The sequence below is a fragment of the Microchirus variegatus genome (assembly GCF_963457635.1).
Source record: "Microchirus variegatus genome assembly, chromosome: 2".
Lineage (NCBI taxonomy): Eukaryota > Metazoa > Chordata > Actinopteri > Pleuronectiformes > Soleidae > Microchirus > Microchirus variegatus.
Genome location: NC_139803.1, coordinates 25,316,942 through 25,334,261, shown reverse-complemented (window position 1 = coordinate 25,334,261; position 17,320 = coordinate 25,316,942). Strand labels below are relative to the sequence as shown.

The window sequence follows — 17,320 nt, the reverse complement described above, 5'->3', positions numbered from 1 at the left end:
ATTCTAAAACTATAGAGTAATTATAGTAATATAGAAAACAATATTATCAATTGGCAGTAGCCATCCACACCAGTGCCAGCTATAGTCATGTGTCATTAGTGAGAACTCTTTCTGTTGTGAGCATGATGGCCAAGGTTGGTGTGCTCTGCTATTCATAGCCTCAAGTACACAAACGCAATTCATAAAATAGGGGAGAAAGGAATGAATTCTGAGAGGTACAGGACAGCTATGGCTCATGAGCAAAAGCACAATTTACACCACTGGTCTAACCTTTATGGTAGAGTAGATCTATATGTAATATGTGTGTCATTGAATAGCTCCAAATTCAAAATTACAACTCTTTCCTCAGTTTACTACCTCGACGTGTGTTTTGCAGCTATTGCGTTGGTACACATATTATTTCTTTTGTAATTTTAAGACACTGTTTTGTGCTGAGGTAATAAAATGATGCCTCTGGTGTTTGAGGGGTCCAATTAAGTTTACCAAACTCATTATTGTTTTCTTGATGGTAGGCTGGTACAATGTTTTGTGGAACATGGTCCATTATACTGCTAGAATTAGCCATTAGGAGATGGTAAACTCTGGCCATAAAGGGATGCACATGGTCAGCACTAAGAGTCAGGATGTGGCTTTTAAACAGTGATTGATTAGTATTAAGGGACTAAGATTGTGATATGAAAACAAAGCCCATGCAGTTCTACCATCTGTGGTCTGTTTTCACAAAGCTGGTTATTTCAGTCTGGTGATGTTGGATTTAGATCATGTCATCTTACTGGTCAGAAAAGGCTGCTCTTTTCTATTTGTCACTGTCGATGTGCTCTTTGCAGTGATTATTCTTGTGGATTTCAGTCGTGACACCTAACAAAGTCTTCTGCCGTTGCAGCCCATTCACCTCAGGATTGTTTTTGTCTGAGATGCTTTTTGTCCTCTTCACAGTTATAAATAGTGGTTATCCAAGTTACCGTAGTCTTTCTGTCAGCACCCACCAGTCTGGTCATCGCACTCTGACCTCTTCCACCAACTATGGACTTTGTTTTTGACACCAACTGTTGAACATAGTTTAGCCTTTCGAAATGTAAAGTTGCACTGCATTGCTACATAAACTACAATACATTGCATAAGCTTTTTAGGTGAACTTCGGGAGTTCAGTACTACTTCACTGAAGTTTTTAAGGTACCTTTGTTAAAGTTAGTATTAGTAATTTTTCCGCACACACACCAATTACCCTTGAAATCTAACATAGCTGCTTTGTGTGTGTTTTTCACAAAAGGATGCACAAGGAAAAATTACATTTAGCTGTGAATAACAAGCCAAAGAGAATGTTATTTTTTTCACATAGTTTCTTTGGAAAACTTCTTAGGCTTTGACAGCCTTAAGTCATGTTGTAATCACTCTGTTTTTGTTTAGCACTCAGTCATTGGTCCAGACTGCTATTTTGGAAACGACTGCTTTGAATGATCAAAATACTCTTCTTTTTAATATTCATTGTCCGACCGTAGCTTGTTTAAAGTCTAACTTTTTTTGCAAATCTAAGACACTTCTTATTTTTCCTTTATTACAAAAAAAAAAAACAAGAGCTAACTACTTCTGACAAGTGCTGAGCTCTAGCACTTGTTTTCTTTCTTTTTAGTGTTATGTTTGCAGAAGTCACATCTGTGCAGTCCATGGAGGGAACAGCTGGCCAGGCTCATACTAAAGGGGTGGCCATTAGCTCTCCACACACAGACCTCCCAGGAGCACCTGTGAAAGATGGCCAGCAGGCAGAAAGGCTAACATTTAATTGCACTGAAAATGGCCACTAAAATCTCCCTGATGGGCAAAACGGTTGCCCTGGTGATGTGTGAGACAGTGGAAGTTTAAGGTCTTGTTACTTTCTTGACAGGAAGAAAAAAAAGGGAACTGATGTAATGATGGGTGTCTGGACAAAAAGGACAGTTAGCAACAGATCAGAAAGGCGGACGGCCATATTGACTGATGGATGAGACTCTGAATTGATCCATTTTCTAAAGTGCCACACAGGCTTTGCATATTTTCTGGCACAAGCGCAATCTCAGGACTGGCTTTGTTCATACTCTATGCTTCATTCCTTGCAGTGCAGGTCCTTGTCTAATCTATTCAGCGCTTTATCAACCTGGCAATATTCACTCTGGCAGATTAGTTAAAGTAGTAATGATTGTTCTGCTGCTGAGCGTATTGACTTTTTTTCCTCAGCTCCATAGCAGCTGTTCCATATTCTGCAGGTCTAAGCTCTGTCGGTGTCTGTTTTCCCTGTGTCAGTGTGCATTTCTAAGTAATAACAAAAAAAAAAGTAGTTTTATAGTTAAAAAAAATAAAAATAAATAACATTAACATTTAACTTATGTACTGATGAAATGTTTGTAAATGTCAAAAGAAAAAAAAAAGCGGTAAGGTAAAAGGTAAACAATTTATTTAACACATTTTAGTATAGTTATTAATTTAAATATTTCAAAACAGTGAGACTAATTATATGTAAATGTTGAGTTAGCCAAAGCCTTTCCAACACACTTTTATGCCATATAATTTTTTTTTACATTCAATGTTATAAAACATCCGAATAAGGAAGAAAATAACCAGTGTGTTTGTGTTTTTTTTCCCCCATTTTAATGTGTGCAATTATTCAATTATGGAATAATGACTACTCATTTCAACTTACTATGCGTTAAGCTCTGCCTCTGAGGGCTTCTGTGGCAGAACTTTATTTCCCATGATCCCACGTGGCTTCCCAATGTCATCTAACAAGATCTTTTGTCATTTTTTGATTAAGAAATCCCTAATTGGAGAAACGACATACTGTGCCATTGGCAGTTGAATTATTGACATATCAACGATTTCTCTGTTATTCTCAATGATTTCTTTTCCATTGGTACAAGTGTGTCCACAAGAAAATTACTTATATCCTTGATTTAGCCCTGACTTTCCCTGTCCTCTCTCTCTCATTTTCTTGTACAGAGGCTTTCTGCCAGACCCTTGTCAACACTCTGGAGAACACACCTGGACTACGCAACATTTGGACCATCTTCAAGCCGTTAGTGCTTGGAAAAGTCCTCTACACACCTGATACGCCTGCTGCTTTCCTCGTTGTGAACAAAGTAAGTTTAGAGAGAACAATCACCTGCATGTTAAGCTGAATATTTTTTTTTGTTGTTTTTTTTTTTTTAAAAGCTACAAAAGAAAAATACTTGTTTATCGTCCTAGTCTGTGTATACGAATATGCCATGTTTACAGGATCAGATCACTTGCACAAGCAGTGTGTGAGGGTCCTCCACTGTGCAAATGAAAAACATTGAGTGTCATGCAATGTTACTACCTGGGGAAGAAAAGAAAATATTACAATAGTTAGTCAGGGGACCTAATGCAATGAGTGTAATGTGTTATCATGACATGACATTTCTCCAAGATATTAACATCACTGCGATAACTGCACAAACAAAAACAAACAACAGGCAGGGGGTGAGGATGTTGCAGTTAGAATATATTGCGAGTGCGAGGAAAATCTGCTGACTTCCCAGCAAGGGTCCCAGTGTTGGCGCAGGAGGCCAGACATAGTCATATTGTTTACAAGTCAATGTTCCAGGGTAAATAACTCCATTTACATTTGTTACCATGGGGGGGTGACAGTGTTACAATGTGATGAGTTCCTCCAGGGATTAGCTGAAATGTGCACATGTAGAAGCACTTTCATGTCTGGATTGACTCAGAGCAAAGAGAAGCGGCACATTGGATTCTCATCAGGGTAAGGTGAGATGGATGTTTTTTTTTTGTTTGTTTTTTTTAAAATATTTTTTGTCTTTGTGTTCCAGGCAAACAGTACATTCAACGCCTTGGCTCAATTAAAAGAGCTTGCTGATTTATGGGAGGAACTTGGCCCACGTGTCTACGATATCCTTCAAGATAGCCCTCAAGTGAATGCATTACGGGTAAGACTTTGCTCTTTTTATGTTGGATTAGATTAAACTGCATTGTCACCAATGTGGTAAATTGTCTTTGGCTCCACAGATGCATCCCCAGTTGTTTAATCTGAAGTATTTACACTTATTCAATGTGAAAAAAGTAACAGTTTTCCTGCATAAATCAAACGCATTATCTGTGTTGTTTTTTTTGAAATGCATTAAAACCAGCAAGTTGTGGACATTTCTGATGGTTGGGTGTCATGAGCTATCGATGTCTCTGCTAGTTGCCTGGCAACCTTTCACTGACATTCATCGTTTCAAAATAAACCATTCATTTTCTTTCTTCTTTTTTCTAAAAAACATATCCTTTTAAATGACACAGAATGGTTGATGTGATCAGGAGTTCATTTGAACCATTTTCTCTTTCTTCTCTAAAATGAATCTTCCATTCAACTCCTCTGTGTAGACTTGTGAATACTCAAGGACATAACATCTTTCCTCATTTTGAAATCTAGGTATTTTTCTAGTAAAAAAAAAAATCAATAAAAAAACAAAAATGATGAGTCATACGTACAATATATGCACCACGAATATATACATGTCATGTAGTTCAATTTGTTGCACCTGCAGTAAGATATGGAAACTGGAGGAGGAAAGTAATTATGGATAAGTGCAGGATAATTTTCATCCTGGCAGAAAGGATTATCTATAGAAGTAGAGGATGTGGACTCTGCCACCACTTCTCTCTCTCCCTCCATCTTCACTCTCTCTTTGCCTCTTGCTGTATTTCCTTGACACTGACATTACTCCAGTGTCACTCCAAATGAGCTTATAGGCAGCTGGAGGGAAGCAGACATTGGGCGCTCCATATAGCCCGGGTATTCATTACCCTAGCCCTAACCTTTACACAAATGGACCAGCAATTCTCCTTTGTCTTCATTTTCTGCCGGCCTCTCTCTCTCTTTCTCTGCTTCTCTCACTATGAGGCTGTGTGGCTTTGAAGGTTTGTCATCTCCAGAGGTCTTTGAAGGTCGCAGACACGTTTTACGTTGATGGACCAATTACCATCACCACCACAACTACATTTCATAGAAGATAGAAGATTTAGGGTACAGAGCTGAAGAGAAGGACACACTGTGCAGTAGCATATTTTCTGGCTTTGTGAGGAAAGTGGTTGGAAATATGTTTGACATATCCACAAATGCCTGTGCACAGTGTTTACTGTTAAAGTTATCATCTGTTCAATTTCAGTTTGGCTTAATACTGGTAGTTACCATGGTAATGGCAAGACCGGTTCTAGATTTGTAGGGAAGCTTTGTCAGAAATACCACTCGAATCAAGTGTTGATAAAAGAAAGAAAAATTCACAAAATTGAATAAATAATTGCAGTGCATTATAAACTGCAGACTTGATTTCTTTGCACATGTAATTGACCAAATAACAGCAGGGCTCAGTAAAGTTGCCGGTATTACAGAAAAGTCTGAAATGTAATTACACTTCTTCTCACAGCTCACTCTGACTGGTTCTTTTCTCATTGATCCTTAAAATATTAAATAATATTTAGATCTAACTATACTTAGCTCCTGGAGATGAAACAATTAGGTTTTTTTGTATTTACACTTTCCATGGGATTGGGAACATAATTTTGGGAATTTGGGAAATATTCCAAATTGGAAACCTTCCATGGAAACCATTAATAGTATTAAACATCTTTGAAATTCATAAATATAATATTGAAAACGCAATAAACTAATTGCTAATCTAATATTTAGATTATAAAACATTACATTTATCTTCCCCAATTGGACAAATGCTGTATGTCATTACCTGTTACATAATACTGAAAAATGATCTCATGAAAATATATTTGACACCTGAAGAAAAAGGTTTAATGGCATTTCTGCATGCTATTTGGCCCAAATGACACTGATCATTAGGACACATGACATTGCTGCTGTCATGACTCTGCTACTACTACCACTATTGTCAAAATGATGTCAGGAGATGCACATTTTTGATGGGTCATGTCCTTAATGTAGAAACAGCTACGTTGGCTGTGCTGATCTTTTATTGTTTTATTTTTTAAAGGTCACATGCTGTCGTGATTACTTAATTTGACACTTTGTCCTAAGGTTAAGAAGAAACTCGTCAGAAGTGTTGACAACAAAATGCCACTGAGCACACTCACCAGAATACATTTGTTCCTCAACTCAAAATTTCACACTTTAAAGGTCCAAATCTTGATTGACGTCCAGTGCCCTTTTCTCTCCAAACGTCAGAGGTGACTTGGTGCACTTTGAAATGTAAACAATGTAACATATAAACACCCTAATGTTCAATGAAGACCAATTAAACTCTATTATTATCCTTCTGTTAAGTTTTAAAGGGTGCTGTTATTGAGTGTCTCATTTACTTCAGATTATCTTTCTGTATGACAGGCTAATTATCACTGTTGTACAGTAACACTGTCATTACTGCAACTGTTGTATATTATGACTTGCATGTTGATTTCCATGTAAGTACTCTGTAGTAGATGTGCATCACTGAGCCTGAAGTACAACAGTGCCATCTATCTCACCCCATCTAATTAAAGCAGAAAAATAAATGGCAGCACCATTAAATGACCAAGCTAACCTACAATTGCTTGTGTTCCTTCTTCCCCCCAAAATTAGGCTTTGCTGGCGAACCCTGTGTTTCCTGCAATCATCAACCAGCGTCTTGAAGGTACTGGATGGACGGCCGAGAGGCTCGCCAACTTCCTGTACAATGGGCCTCCTGAGGATCGTCCACCTGGTATGGATAACTACGACTGGCGTGATGTTCACAACACAACCGGTCAGATACTGAAGCTTCTCTCAAACTTCCTTGGTGTAAGTACTTATATTACATTAATGCAAACCATCCCATGAACACACGAACAGAGGGGAGTGTAGTATGTTTTTCAAATATGGATTTATTTATTTTTACCTTCTACCACCTGTTTAGCCACTTCCTTAATTTGTTGAATTGCTTCGTGAAATATGGTTTTACTGTTGGTGTTGGTGAGTGAAATTAGTGCTGCATGACCTTTAAAATGTTCCAACAAAAGTATCTTGTGGTAAATCTTAACAGGTCCCTGCAGCTTTAATTCACTTCTGTATATTTTATTGAAGAGTAATACAAGGTCTAAGCTGGGTACTTAGCATCTCATACACAATGTGTCTATGTCAAGCACAGTGCTTTTCTGTTTCCTTGCTCTTTTTGGCTGTCCCAAATGACTTGCAGTATTCGCAAAACTGTCAGATACGCATGACGATCTGTCACTTCATTGCTTCCACAATAATCATAAAAAAAAATGTTGCTGACCTGTACTGAATCATTGGCGTCAAGCACAGTGGTATCCTGAAGAAGGAACACACACATACCTGACATTGATATATTGATCTGTGGCACAGTTTGCAGCAGAGCCATTAATTCCTTGCTGCGTGTTGAAAAACATATACAAAGCTTGCCACACGCACACATACACATAGACACACGCTCATGCAGTTAAGATGGCAGGTTGGGTTCTTGGGAATCAGCCTAACATGGATGCTGACATTCCAACACAAAACAGTAAATCTTCTGTCCTAATGGGAACTGAATGACACATTTACCAAGGGATCCTCTTGCTTTGAGTTCTGTTGGCATTGAACATGCACCATACATAAGAGAAATAATATGATCTTAACTTATAATATTATATAATTTAGGTCAACAATGATATGATCTATCCAAATAAATTAATATGAAAAGTAAAGAACACTTTAGATTAGTAACACATATTCACCATTAACTGGGTGCTTACTAACATGTATACACGTAGCATACTATATTACGCATGTATTGACACCTTACGTAAGAAAAAGCTTAATTCATGTCGTAATAGAGGTAGAATATGGTGTTAATAGGTGCTGAATGATTAATAATAAAGTGTTAGTATGCTACTTATATATGTTAGTAAGTACCTAGTTAATTGTGAATATGTTCCCTAATCTAAAGTGTTATCGAATGAACAAAATGCGACAAAGTAGCCAAGGCCCAATAAAATATTTTGTGGATGGACAATAGTGTAAAAAGACCTGATGTATCTTTAGAAGCACATGCCTAAGATAGAGCCACATATCCAGTTTTAACGTATGCTATCCCCAACAGTTTAAGAATTGTGAAACCAATGGTGGAAGATACCAATAAAGAATACCACTAATCACATTAACAGCATTACAGGTTGTTATGGATGTGTCTGTGGCAGCAGCAGTCATAGTTAACAGTGTCATGGCATCATCTCCATAACCCTTGGCATAGAATTACATTAGTTGTCAGCTGCATCTACATGCTTCACACAGCCATGCCCTTGATGTTCCTTTGAGTTAGTTGGGCCAAAATGGCACTTGTTAGCTACCAGTAGGGCCAGTTTATGAGTTTAGAGCAGAGTCCGATTGTTTTATACAAGAGAGCAAAGCCTTAGCTACTGCAGTGTTGGAGATTGAAGTTGCATAAACATGTTTTTTTTTAAAGTCTTCAGTGAACATTATGGTCAACTTGTGACAGAAAGTTGAGCTGATATTCAAAGACACGCAGATTCAACATAAATTACAAACATGCAGAGTTGTTTTTCTGTAAACACTGACAAAGAAAGTCATGTTCACTACTGGTTAGACAAAAACAGATTTGTTATGGTTTGCATTTGTAACAGATGTGATAATCGTCATGTGAATTCTGTCACATGATTTATGCCGAGCATTGTTTCCTCCCTGCTTCAGTCAGCACTTTTCCAAACTTAAGGCTAATTAAATCATTCTGCGACTGTGACATTCTTACTTAATTCTTAGTAAATTGTGTTATAATGATTAGCTTCTCTCCACATCTTGATATACTATAGAATATAGAATAGGGATTCCTGGAGGAGAAATGACAAAACCATTGCAACACTGAGATGTGTGGACAGCTGTCGTTTGTGACTGCCTCCCAGGATGGCTAGCTCATTATGGTCTCATGAAACAGAGGGACAGGGCTGCAGAACAGGGAGTGCTACCATGGCTGAATCTCATTTGCTTGTCTCTGCCGAAGCCCAAAACATTTCCCACCCTACTGCCAGCTCCAGATAATTTGGAAACGCACACTGTGTGATTTAGTAAATAGCTTAGTGATACTTTTGGTTGAATGTCCATCTGCCATTTTGCTACTGAGCTCTTGCCTGGTTCATTTCTATTTTCTCTTTATAAAAAAAAGGGAGGGTTTTTTTATTTGAAAAGATTGAGAAAAGTAAAGCATTTTTGTGTTTATCAACAGTGTTTGGACCTGAATAAGTTTGAGGCAGTACCCAGTGAAAGCCATCTGGTGAAAAAAGCACTGGATCTTCTGGAGAATGGAACGTACTGGGCCAGCGTTGTCTTTGAAAACCTCCAGCCGAACTCCAGCCACCTCCCTCCTCATGTCAAATACAAAATCCGCATGGACGTGGATGATGTCGAGCGCACCGACAAAGAAAAATCCAGGTACATGTCACAGCTCAGATTGTCCATCTCACCTCTTAGAATTCTACATTCAAGGAATGAATTGAATGAATTTTGAGAAAAGCTTATTTGCCTCAGTGCTGACTAAGAATTAAAGGCTGGCACTAAATACAAGGAAAGTTGAAACTATTGGCTCAGTCCAAATGTAAAAAACAAATACTGTTAGCATTTATACTATTTCCCTATTTTGCAAAAGTAAACTTCCTTTTTCTGGTTCCAAATTCATATTTAACTAGACAATTGCTGATGATTGTTTCATTGCCATCCTCCACATTTACACAAAGCCATGTTAGATGCTCTGCCCACCATCCCTTTTTATTATTGACGATATTTAGTCAATTACAGACGAACCCAAACCCTTACCAAGAACCAAACACTTTCCGAATGCAGTTTTATTGCTCATGAAAAACTTGAAACACAACCGAGAAACACAAACCACACAAATACAGTAGATGCTGCTAGAATAAGTATAAATAACCTTTAAATTAGTTTTCATGGCACACAAAATATTGTTGCAGTGGCATTTTATTTTTACACAATCCCATGAGATCGTGTTAACTGGGTTCTATTCATTTTCTGAGTGCCAAAGAAAGTAATGCTTTTTTGCCCTCCACTATTACTTATGCTATAAATATTACCTTTTGAAAACAGCCATGATACTCGGAAAGTATCTCTGACTGGTTCTCTTGTCAGTAATCTGTGGTTCTGACTCTGTAGCTGTAGTTTTTTTGCCCTTTGCTAAGACAGATCACGGTGTGTCTGCTTTTAATAAGGTCATGGTCTCCCGGGGCCCGAGACAACTCCAATAACGACCTGCGCTATATATGGGGAGGCTTTGCCTATCTGCAGGATATGATGGAGAATGGCATTATACAAGTGCAAACGCCAAACACCCAACCCCTTGGTGTTTTCGCCCAGCAGATGCCATACCCTTGCTACGTGGATGACGTGTGAGTACAAAGTCTTATATCTTTCAGCTTTGGGATTAAAGGAGGAGAAAAGCAGTATTACAGCATTTAAATTATACTCACTCTGGGGGGTTGCCACTCACCACCCCATAGTTAAATTATGTTCTTATTAATCAATTAGATCACATGATTTCCCTCTGGAAACATCACCGTATTTGTCTCACTTATTATTCTTTCTACATATTAGCTCGTAGCTCGTTTCTTTATTCCACCGATCACGGATGAAATGACTCCGATATACTGTAGATAAAGAACTCGTCGTGTAATATAATTGTAAATGTCAGTGATAAAAATGTAACATCCGTGATAAATTTAATAATTTATTGGTTCAGCAAAGGGGAAAGGAAAAAAAAGTGGACTAAAACTATTGATTTTATTCAAACCACAGGAAATTCCTGAATAGTTGAAGGATGTTGAATCATTTAGGCAACCAACATGAATCTCTTCCTTTTTGATATTTCTGAGGCATTTTATTCCTAACTGTCTGATCTGTCATCGCTCCATCACATGCAGAGATTGATAGCAGTGCTCCATTTGTGTTGTGTGTGCATCCACTGATAGCACTTATTTCTATCATGTTATGTCAGTCACCTAGGGACACAGATGATGTGATATCACTCTGAATTGTCCATGCCAAAATTTCCTTCGAGTCTGGGAAATTACTCCAATCCAGAAAGCATTATGATCTCCATTAATAAAGGAAAGGCCCAGTGATGCCATCAAGAGAAAAGATAATTACCAAGGAGATTTAAGTCCAAAAATGCAATGTGGCCCTTTTAGCAGAAACAAAATATTCACTCCCCCATGGGAAACATGGTTCCAAGCATTAGGGATGTAATTTAAAAACTATTATGTGCTTTGGATAGCACCGAATTTACAGTAAAGTAATCTTCAGGGAGTATTTGAATGGAAATATTCAAAGAGGCTGGAGCAAAACAAATTACAAATGTATGTTAGATATGTTTGAGATACACAACAATACTGCTCCTGACATATTTGTTTTGATTAATAAAAGCCCTGTAAGGTACCACATGTTTAGAGAAATAGAGAAATTAGAAATGAAAGGACATTATTAAAAGCAGTAATGACTTAATAGCTCTTTCTTTTTTTTTTGTTTTCCAGTTCTCTGCAAAGTGTTTGTTTCCTGAATTATGTTCCCTTCACATTATGTATTCAGAATTAAATGTAGCTCCACTGCTTTTGCACTTCGTTTTGCAGCTGCTGTAGCAAACCTAGGTTTTACTGGATACATCTAGAAGTACTCATTAAAGGGAAGTTTAAGTAACTGCTGCGCCCAGTGGAGATATTCACAGGGAAGAGATCTTGTCATTTTGGATTGAGATCATCCACAAAATCATCCACTTCATGCATTAGTGATTAGACATGCTGTAGATGAAAGATCCCTGACATCCCTACTGTTGAATGTTTGTGATTGTTACTTCTCTGATTCCCCCTCACTCGAAAAAATCCCACAAAATAGCAGAAAAATACTACATATTAGAGTAATGCGGAGCAGTTTCACAGGAGCAATAATTCAACTCTATCTCTAAAATGTGTTTTTCAAAAAAAAGGCACAGATTGCAGTTCACCCCTCATTGTTGTGTGATCATGATCTTGATTTGTATAGCTATACTGCAGCTTATTTCCTGCTGTTACTGCTCAGTTTCATCTCTATGAATCACAGGGTTAATAATTATAGAAGATAAATGGGAATCATAAAGAACTACAATACCCCCCCCCCCCCAGTTTACTCTTTCACCTGCCTCGCCATTTGGGCATTCATAAATAATTAACACTTTAAAACTGCTATTTTGTTCATAAATAATTGAGAGTGAAATCACACAAAGGAAGATGTGAGAGAAACATGATGGGGAAGAACCACTTTGGTCATTGTTTTTATCATCAGAAATCATTATGATTATGAAAAGAATTGTTAGTCTTTCATAACACAAAAAATAAATTTACTGGTTAACTTCAACAGTAACATCACAGCTGTCTTTGCTGTGATTTCCTCTTCACATTTCTTGGCTGAAATGCACTGAACTTCGAGAAGCCTGGGCCACTTCCACCACTGACCCTCCTGCCATTTTGAATTTGAGATAACCAACACTGTAGAACCTCCCACTGTCTGTGTCTTTATTTTCACACTGTGCACAGGCCTGATATGACCGTATGGGATAAAGCTTGACCGCTGTGAGGCCTGATAGCACATAAACTGGTGCTTAATCAGTGGCCTCTCTGCCATCACATGCTCCTGAATCAGAGGCATCTCTTGTTTAGATCCTGAGGCTGCGCTGCTCCACATCAGTTGGTCTTTCACATTGACATGGGCTTGATGTGAGTCCTGAGGCTGCATTTTCACGATACATAACACAGGCCTTTGGTGGACACGAGGATATGCTTTTGACCAGCGACAGTGGCTAATTAACCTAATGTGTGCACAGCCAGAAATGAGAGGGGGTGAAATAGTTGAGCATAATTGGGGACATCTGAGGCTCATAACAGGCAAAAATCAGCTGCTGATGTTTTGTTTCATGTTATAGTGACATGCTGCGATATTAACATCAGAAAACATTCCCCCCTGTATCTATACCTTTAAATGCACTGCAACTCTAGCTTTTAAAGCATGGCCAGCAACATGTACAGTACAGACAATATTTTATGAAATTCATATGGCCATTATTAACTTGCAAAATTTGCAGAATCTAAAGTGTCAAGTGATGTGACCGATCAACACTTTGATTAGTGCTGAAGCTGAGTGTGCAATAAGAGCTGTGCATTAATGAGTGCGTTTATTCATTCATTTGGTCCTGTGTGACACTTTTTAAGACCTGGCTTTTTATAGCATTAGGTGGAGGCCAAATGACAGATACTTGGGTATTCATACCAGCCAAGCATGTAATTATTGCTGGCATATTTTACCCTTCATGTTAAATATTGTTCGTTATAATTATTGTTTTACTCTGTGTGTTTTCATAGGTATCTGCTTCAAGTCTTTTTTTTTGGACTGGATCTGACCAATAATAGATTTTTGAAAGCTTGCTTGCTTACTTATTATTAGTATTTTCACTGTTAGAATCTAAAATCTCAATTTCTTAGAATACAGCTTCATTTTAATACAATTAATTATGCTGTCGGCAGCAAGAACTAATAAAAGGTGTGCCATACTACGAATGATAATCTTGGTCTTGCAGGTAGATAATAAACCTTGAAAAATCACAAAGCACATCTGTTTCATCTAGTAGCCACATCTGCAGGTCTCTTTTTGTAATAATTTGTACCTCCAATGTCCCTATTAAACTATAAAGTATGTTCCCTTTACTAAATTGCTCATTCCCAGTCAGCAAAGGAACTAAAGAGTACATGCATTTAAAAGGCGACGGCAAGCTTTTTTAAGCGTTATATGTCAACCTCTGGGGACGCCATGCTCTACTATCTCTCGATTTACTGAGAAATCAGTTTTCCAGCTTCCCTAAATTTAGGTCAGGCTGCCAATGTAACTGGAGCCCTCTCACACTGATCCACCCACAGTTCTGTTACTTAAGCACCCTCGATCGATCCGCAAATGTATAATTCAGGAGCATCTCGTTGGCAAGGTTGTCAACATCAGACACTGTGCACGACTGATCTCTCCCCATACAGTTTTAAAAAGTCACAGAAGGAGTTACCTCACTGTGTGTACATTATTATATAGATGTAGAGTCAGGAGTAGATAATCTGAGAATTAGCGTAAGTATAACTTCATGCAGGCAAAGGCAGCATTGGTTCCTTGAGGCTGCTTACCTCAATAGGGTACTAGTATATTAACATCATTAAATAGTGTTGATTTGGTAATGTCAGAGCTCTTTAAAGAAGAGATTTTATTTATCTTATCTCATAAGGGATTTTGGATTGAGTTGCTCTGGCTCTGAACGTAAAGAAACTTTTTTTCTTGCTGCTTTGAAGGCCTCATTTGAAAATGATCCATCCCGTGAGGGCAGGGAGGTGTCCTTGAAAATGAGTCCATGTCTGTCTCTCATTCAAGTTCTCATATAACTGAACTTCCTCCAAGGTGCTAGTGGAACAAAATCTCTTCAGTTGTTTTTTTTTGTTGTAAGACAATTCAGTTCTTTCATCATCAATTAATTGATCAACAAAACTGTTTATACTAAACTGAATACATTTAAAAACAATAATGCACTTAAAAAAACAGCAGCATTAAATTACTGACTCAATTTTACTGTCAGAAAAAGTTGTTCTGCTGGGCTAACTAGCAATTAAGCAAAGGAAATATTGGAGTGAACAATTTTCACATGACAGGAACTCAATAAGACTTTTAAAATATAACTTGTCCACAGTTACAGGCCAAAGAATCGTGCTTTGATTAGTTGTTTATGTTGAATGTGCTTGGAAGTGGAGCAATATTCAGCCAATTACTATACACATCTATACATCTGTGCTTTGCTTGCATTTTATGCCTGGCATTTTATGTAACGTAAGCATTAGTAAGATATGAAATCTATACTGTCCTTTTGATATCCCTCCTTCACTGTCTAATAAAGGAGAGGAAGCACTTTGCTATATTGACAGAGGAGATATTGACATGGCATTTTGGTGGCATTATGGAGCCAGTTTAATATCACCTCATTGTGTTGTAACAGAATTAAATCATACATCATCTCTGGCACAAGGTGCAGCACTAAATGGCTCGACTGAGCTGATACACCAGGTTTGTGAAGGTTAGCTTAGTGTAAAAATGAATTTGGCGACTATCTTTGTGTTTCCATTATCGATTGTGATGAAAATGAAAAGCTAGTTATTCCTATGGTAATTATAGATTTTCTTTCCATTTTTTTTTATAAAGTTTTCATAATCAGATGTTTGATACAGACCCAAAAGATATCCATATGACAGCTGCAAACATTGTTTGCAATTTACTGAACGGTCAGAACATGGGCCTTTCTGCATGGAGTTTGCATGTTCTCCCTGTGTGTGAGTGGGTTTTCTCCGGCTTCTCCGGCTTCCTCCCACAGTCCAAAAACATGCAATATGGGGATCAGGTAAATTGGTCCCTCTAAATTGACCGTACGGGTGAGTGCGAGAGTAAATGGTTGCTTGTCTCTATATGTGGCCCTGTAATGGATTGGTGAACTGTCCAGGGTGTACCCCGCCTATCACCCTGTGTCAGCTGAGGGCGCGACTCTCATATGGAGGATAAAGCGGTAGAAAATGGATAAAATGAATGATAATTTTGACTCGGCTACACATGAGACAACGATTTGACCTGTCAGTCCTGATCTTTATGATTGTTTTCTTCAACATCCAGCTTCATTTCCAGTATTGGGACCATGTTCCCAATGTTCCTGGTGCTGGCCTATATGTACTCTGTGTCCATGATCATCAAGGGCCTGGTGCTGGAGAAAGAGCTCAGGCTCAAGGAAGTGCTGCGTGCTGTTGGCATTCAAAATGGCGCCCTTTGGTCTTCAAGGTTCGCAGAGAACCTTATTCTGCTGACAGTTCCCTCTTTGCTCATAAGTATCTTGGTTAAGGTCAGTAGACAAGAGTCGCACATTGGAAAGTGTCAAAATACAAAGCATCAGCATGAGAACATAATGCATATGTTCTAAAGTATTACACTTGGGCAATGGCAATAATATGGGGGGGGGGGGAGCAACCCACGCAATGCATTGAAGCAAATAGACTTGTGCTCTTGTGGGTCACTTAATGTCGGCAAATTGTTCATGCTTTGTGTTTTGGTATCCATGTTGTTGTTAATCATAAGCAATTACAGAACACAGAATCAAATAATTTCTTCTGATTCTTTAAATCAGCCTTCCTGGGCTAATTAATTAAGCATGCAGCCAAATCTGTAATTAAGTTTAATTAAAACACCAGTAGAAAATATATATATATATATATATATATATATCTTTGAAGAGCATCACCTCGTCCTCTGTGCCTTCTACATCAAGAAGCCAAGTGAATATTTGGTGCTGAAATGTTTTGATCACACTGAAAATTAATTACATCCAGCCACAGGAAATCTATATAATTTTACCTTTTAGTTTGTGGTTTGATATTCCTGTTTTCTATTCCTTTCATTTTCCAATTTTAATGTTCAAATATGTTTTGCTTTGTGCTGAATATTGTACTGAATATTTCAACACCCATTAAACACATCAAAAACAAGATACACTGGAGGTTAAAGAGAATGGAGCAAGCTCAGTAAGTGTATTAGTATGTTGAACGTTTCTTCTTATTTAGCTAATATGAGTATAAGCACACTATTTTCAAAACAGCTGCACCCCTCATGACATACTGTGTAATATAGAAAGAGAGTTTCGTTAACAGAGCACATCCTTGAACAACTTCTCGTTTTGTAGGCATTAGTGAAACCTAAAAGGATTGGTTAATTTAGATAGAGGGCTAATCAATTTTTGCAGTTTAATTTGAAAATGTGGCTGGTAAATAACAACTGATATTTGAACAGCTGGATGAAATGTAATTTCCCCTTCGCCTAATGTGTTTGCAAGCCATCAACAATTTGTAAACATTAATAACAATAAATTGAGTTAGTGGAGTGCCTTGGAGGAGCCACTGCAAGTACAATGTGTATTCAAATCACAGGCCCATTCTAAATGATAATTTCACAGCCATTTTCAGCACATTAATAATAATAGCAAATCAAATGGTAATTATCATAAGGCTGTATGTGGATTAGGTGTGACAACAACCCCGTTTTGTCACCTGCACCTGAGTCCTCAGCCAATTTACACATATTTCCTCTTTCATTATGAAGGAGGCAATGCATTTATTATGTGGAAACAGGCAGATGTATTTACACTGTTCCCCACATTTGGCTCCCATCTGAAACCTCCTCAATCCAGGTGAGTGTGTGACAACACCTTCATGTAAATAACACAGATCA

The 17,320-nt window shown here is 37.9% G+C and overlaps 1 protein-coding gene across 1 annotated transcript in view; it reads left to right on the top strand.

Annotated features, from left to right (window-relative positions):
* LOC310940873 (phospholipid-transporting ATPase ABCA1) overlaps positions 1-17,320 on the top strand; it is a gene marked incomplete at both ends in the record, with an annotated part of 116,674 nt that overhangs the window by 14,182 nt on the left and 85,172 nt on the right. Inside the window, 6 exons of the mRNA XM_083905909.1 lie at positions 2,971-3,110; positions 3,822-3,938; positions 6,584-6,781; positions 9,222-9,427; positions 10,219-10,395; positions 15,719-15,941. Coding sequence (XP_083762035.1) covers positions 2,971-3,110; positions 3,822-3,938; positions 6,584-6,781; positions 9,222-9,427; positions 10,219-10,395; positions 15,719-15,941 — 1,061 coding nt within the window. The remainder of the gene's footprint in view (positions 1-2,970; positions 3,111-3,821; positions 3,939-6,583; positions 6,782-9,221; positions 9,428-10,218; positions 10,396-15,718; positions 15,942-17,320) is intronic.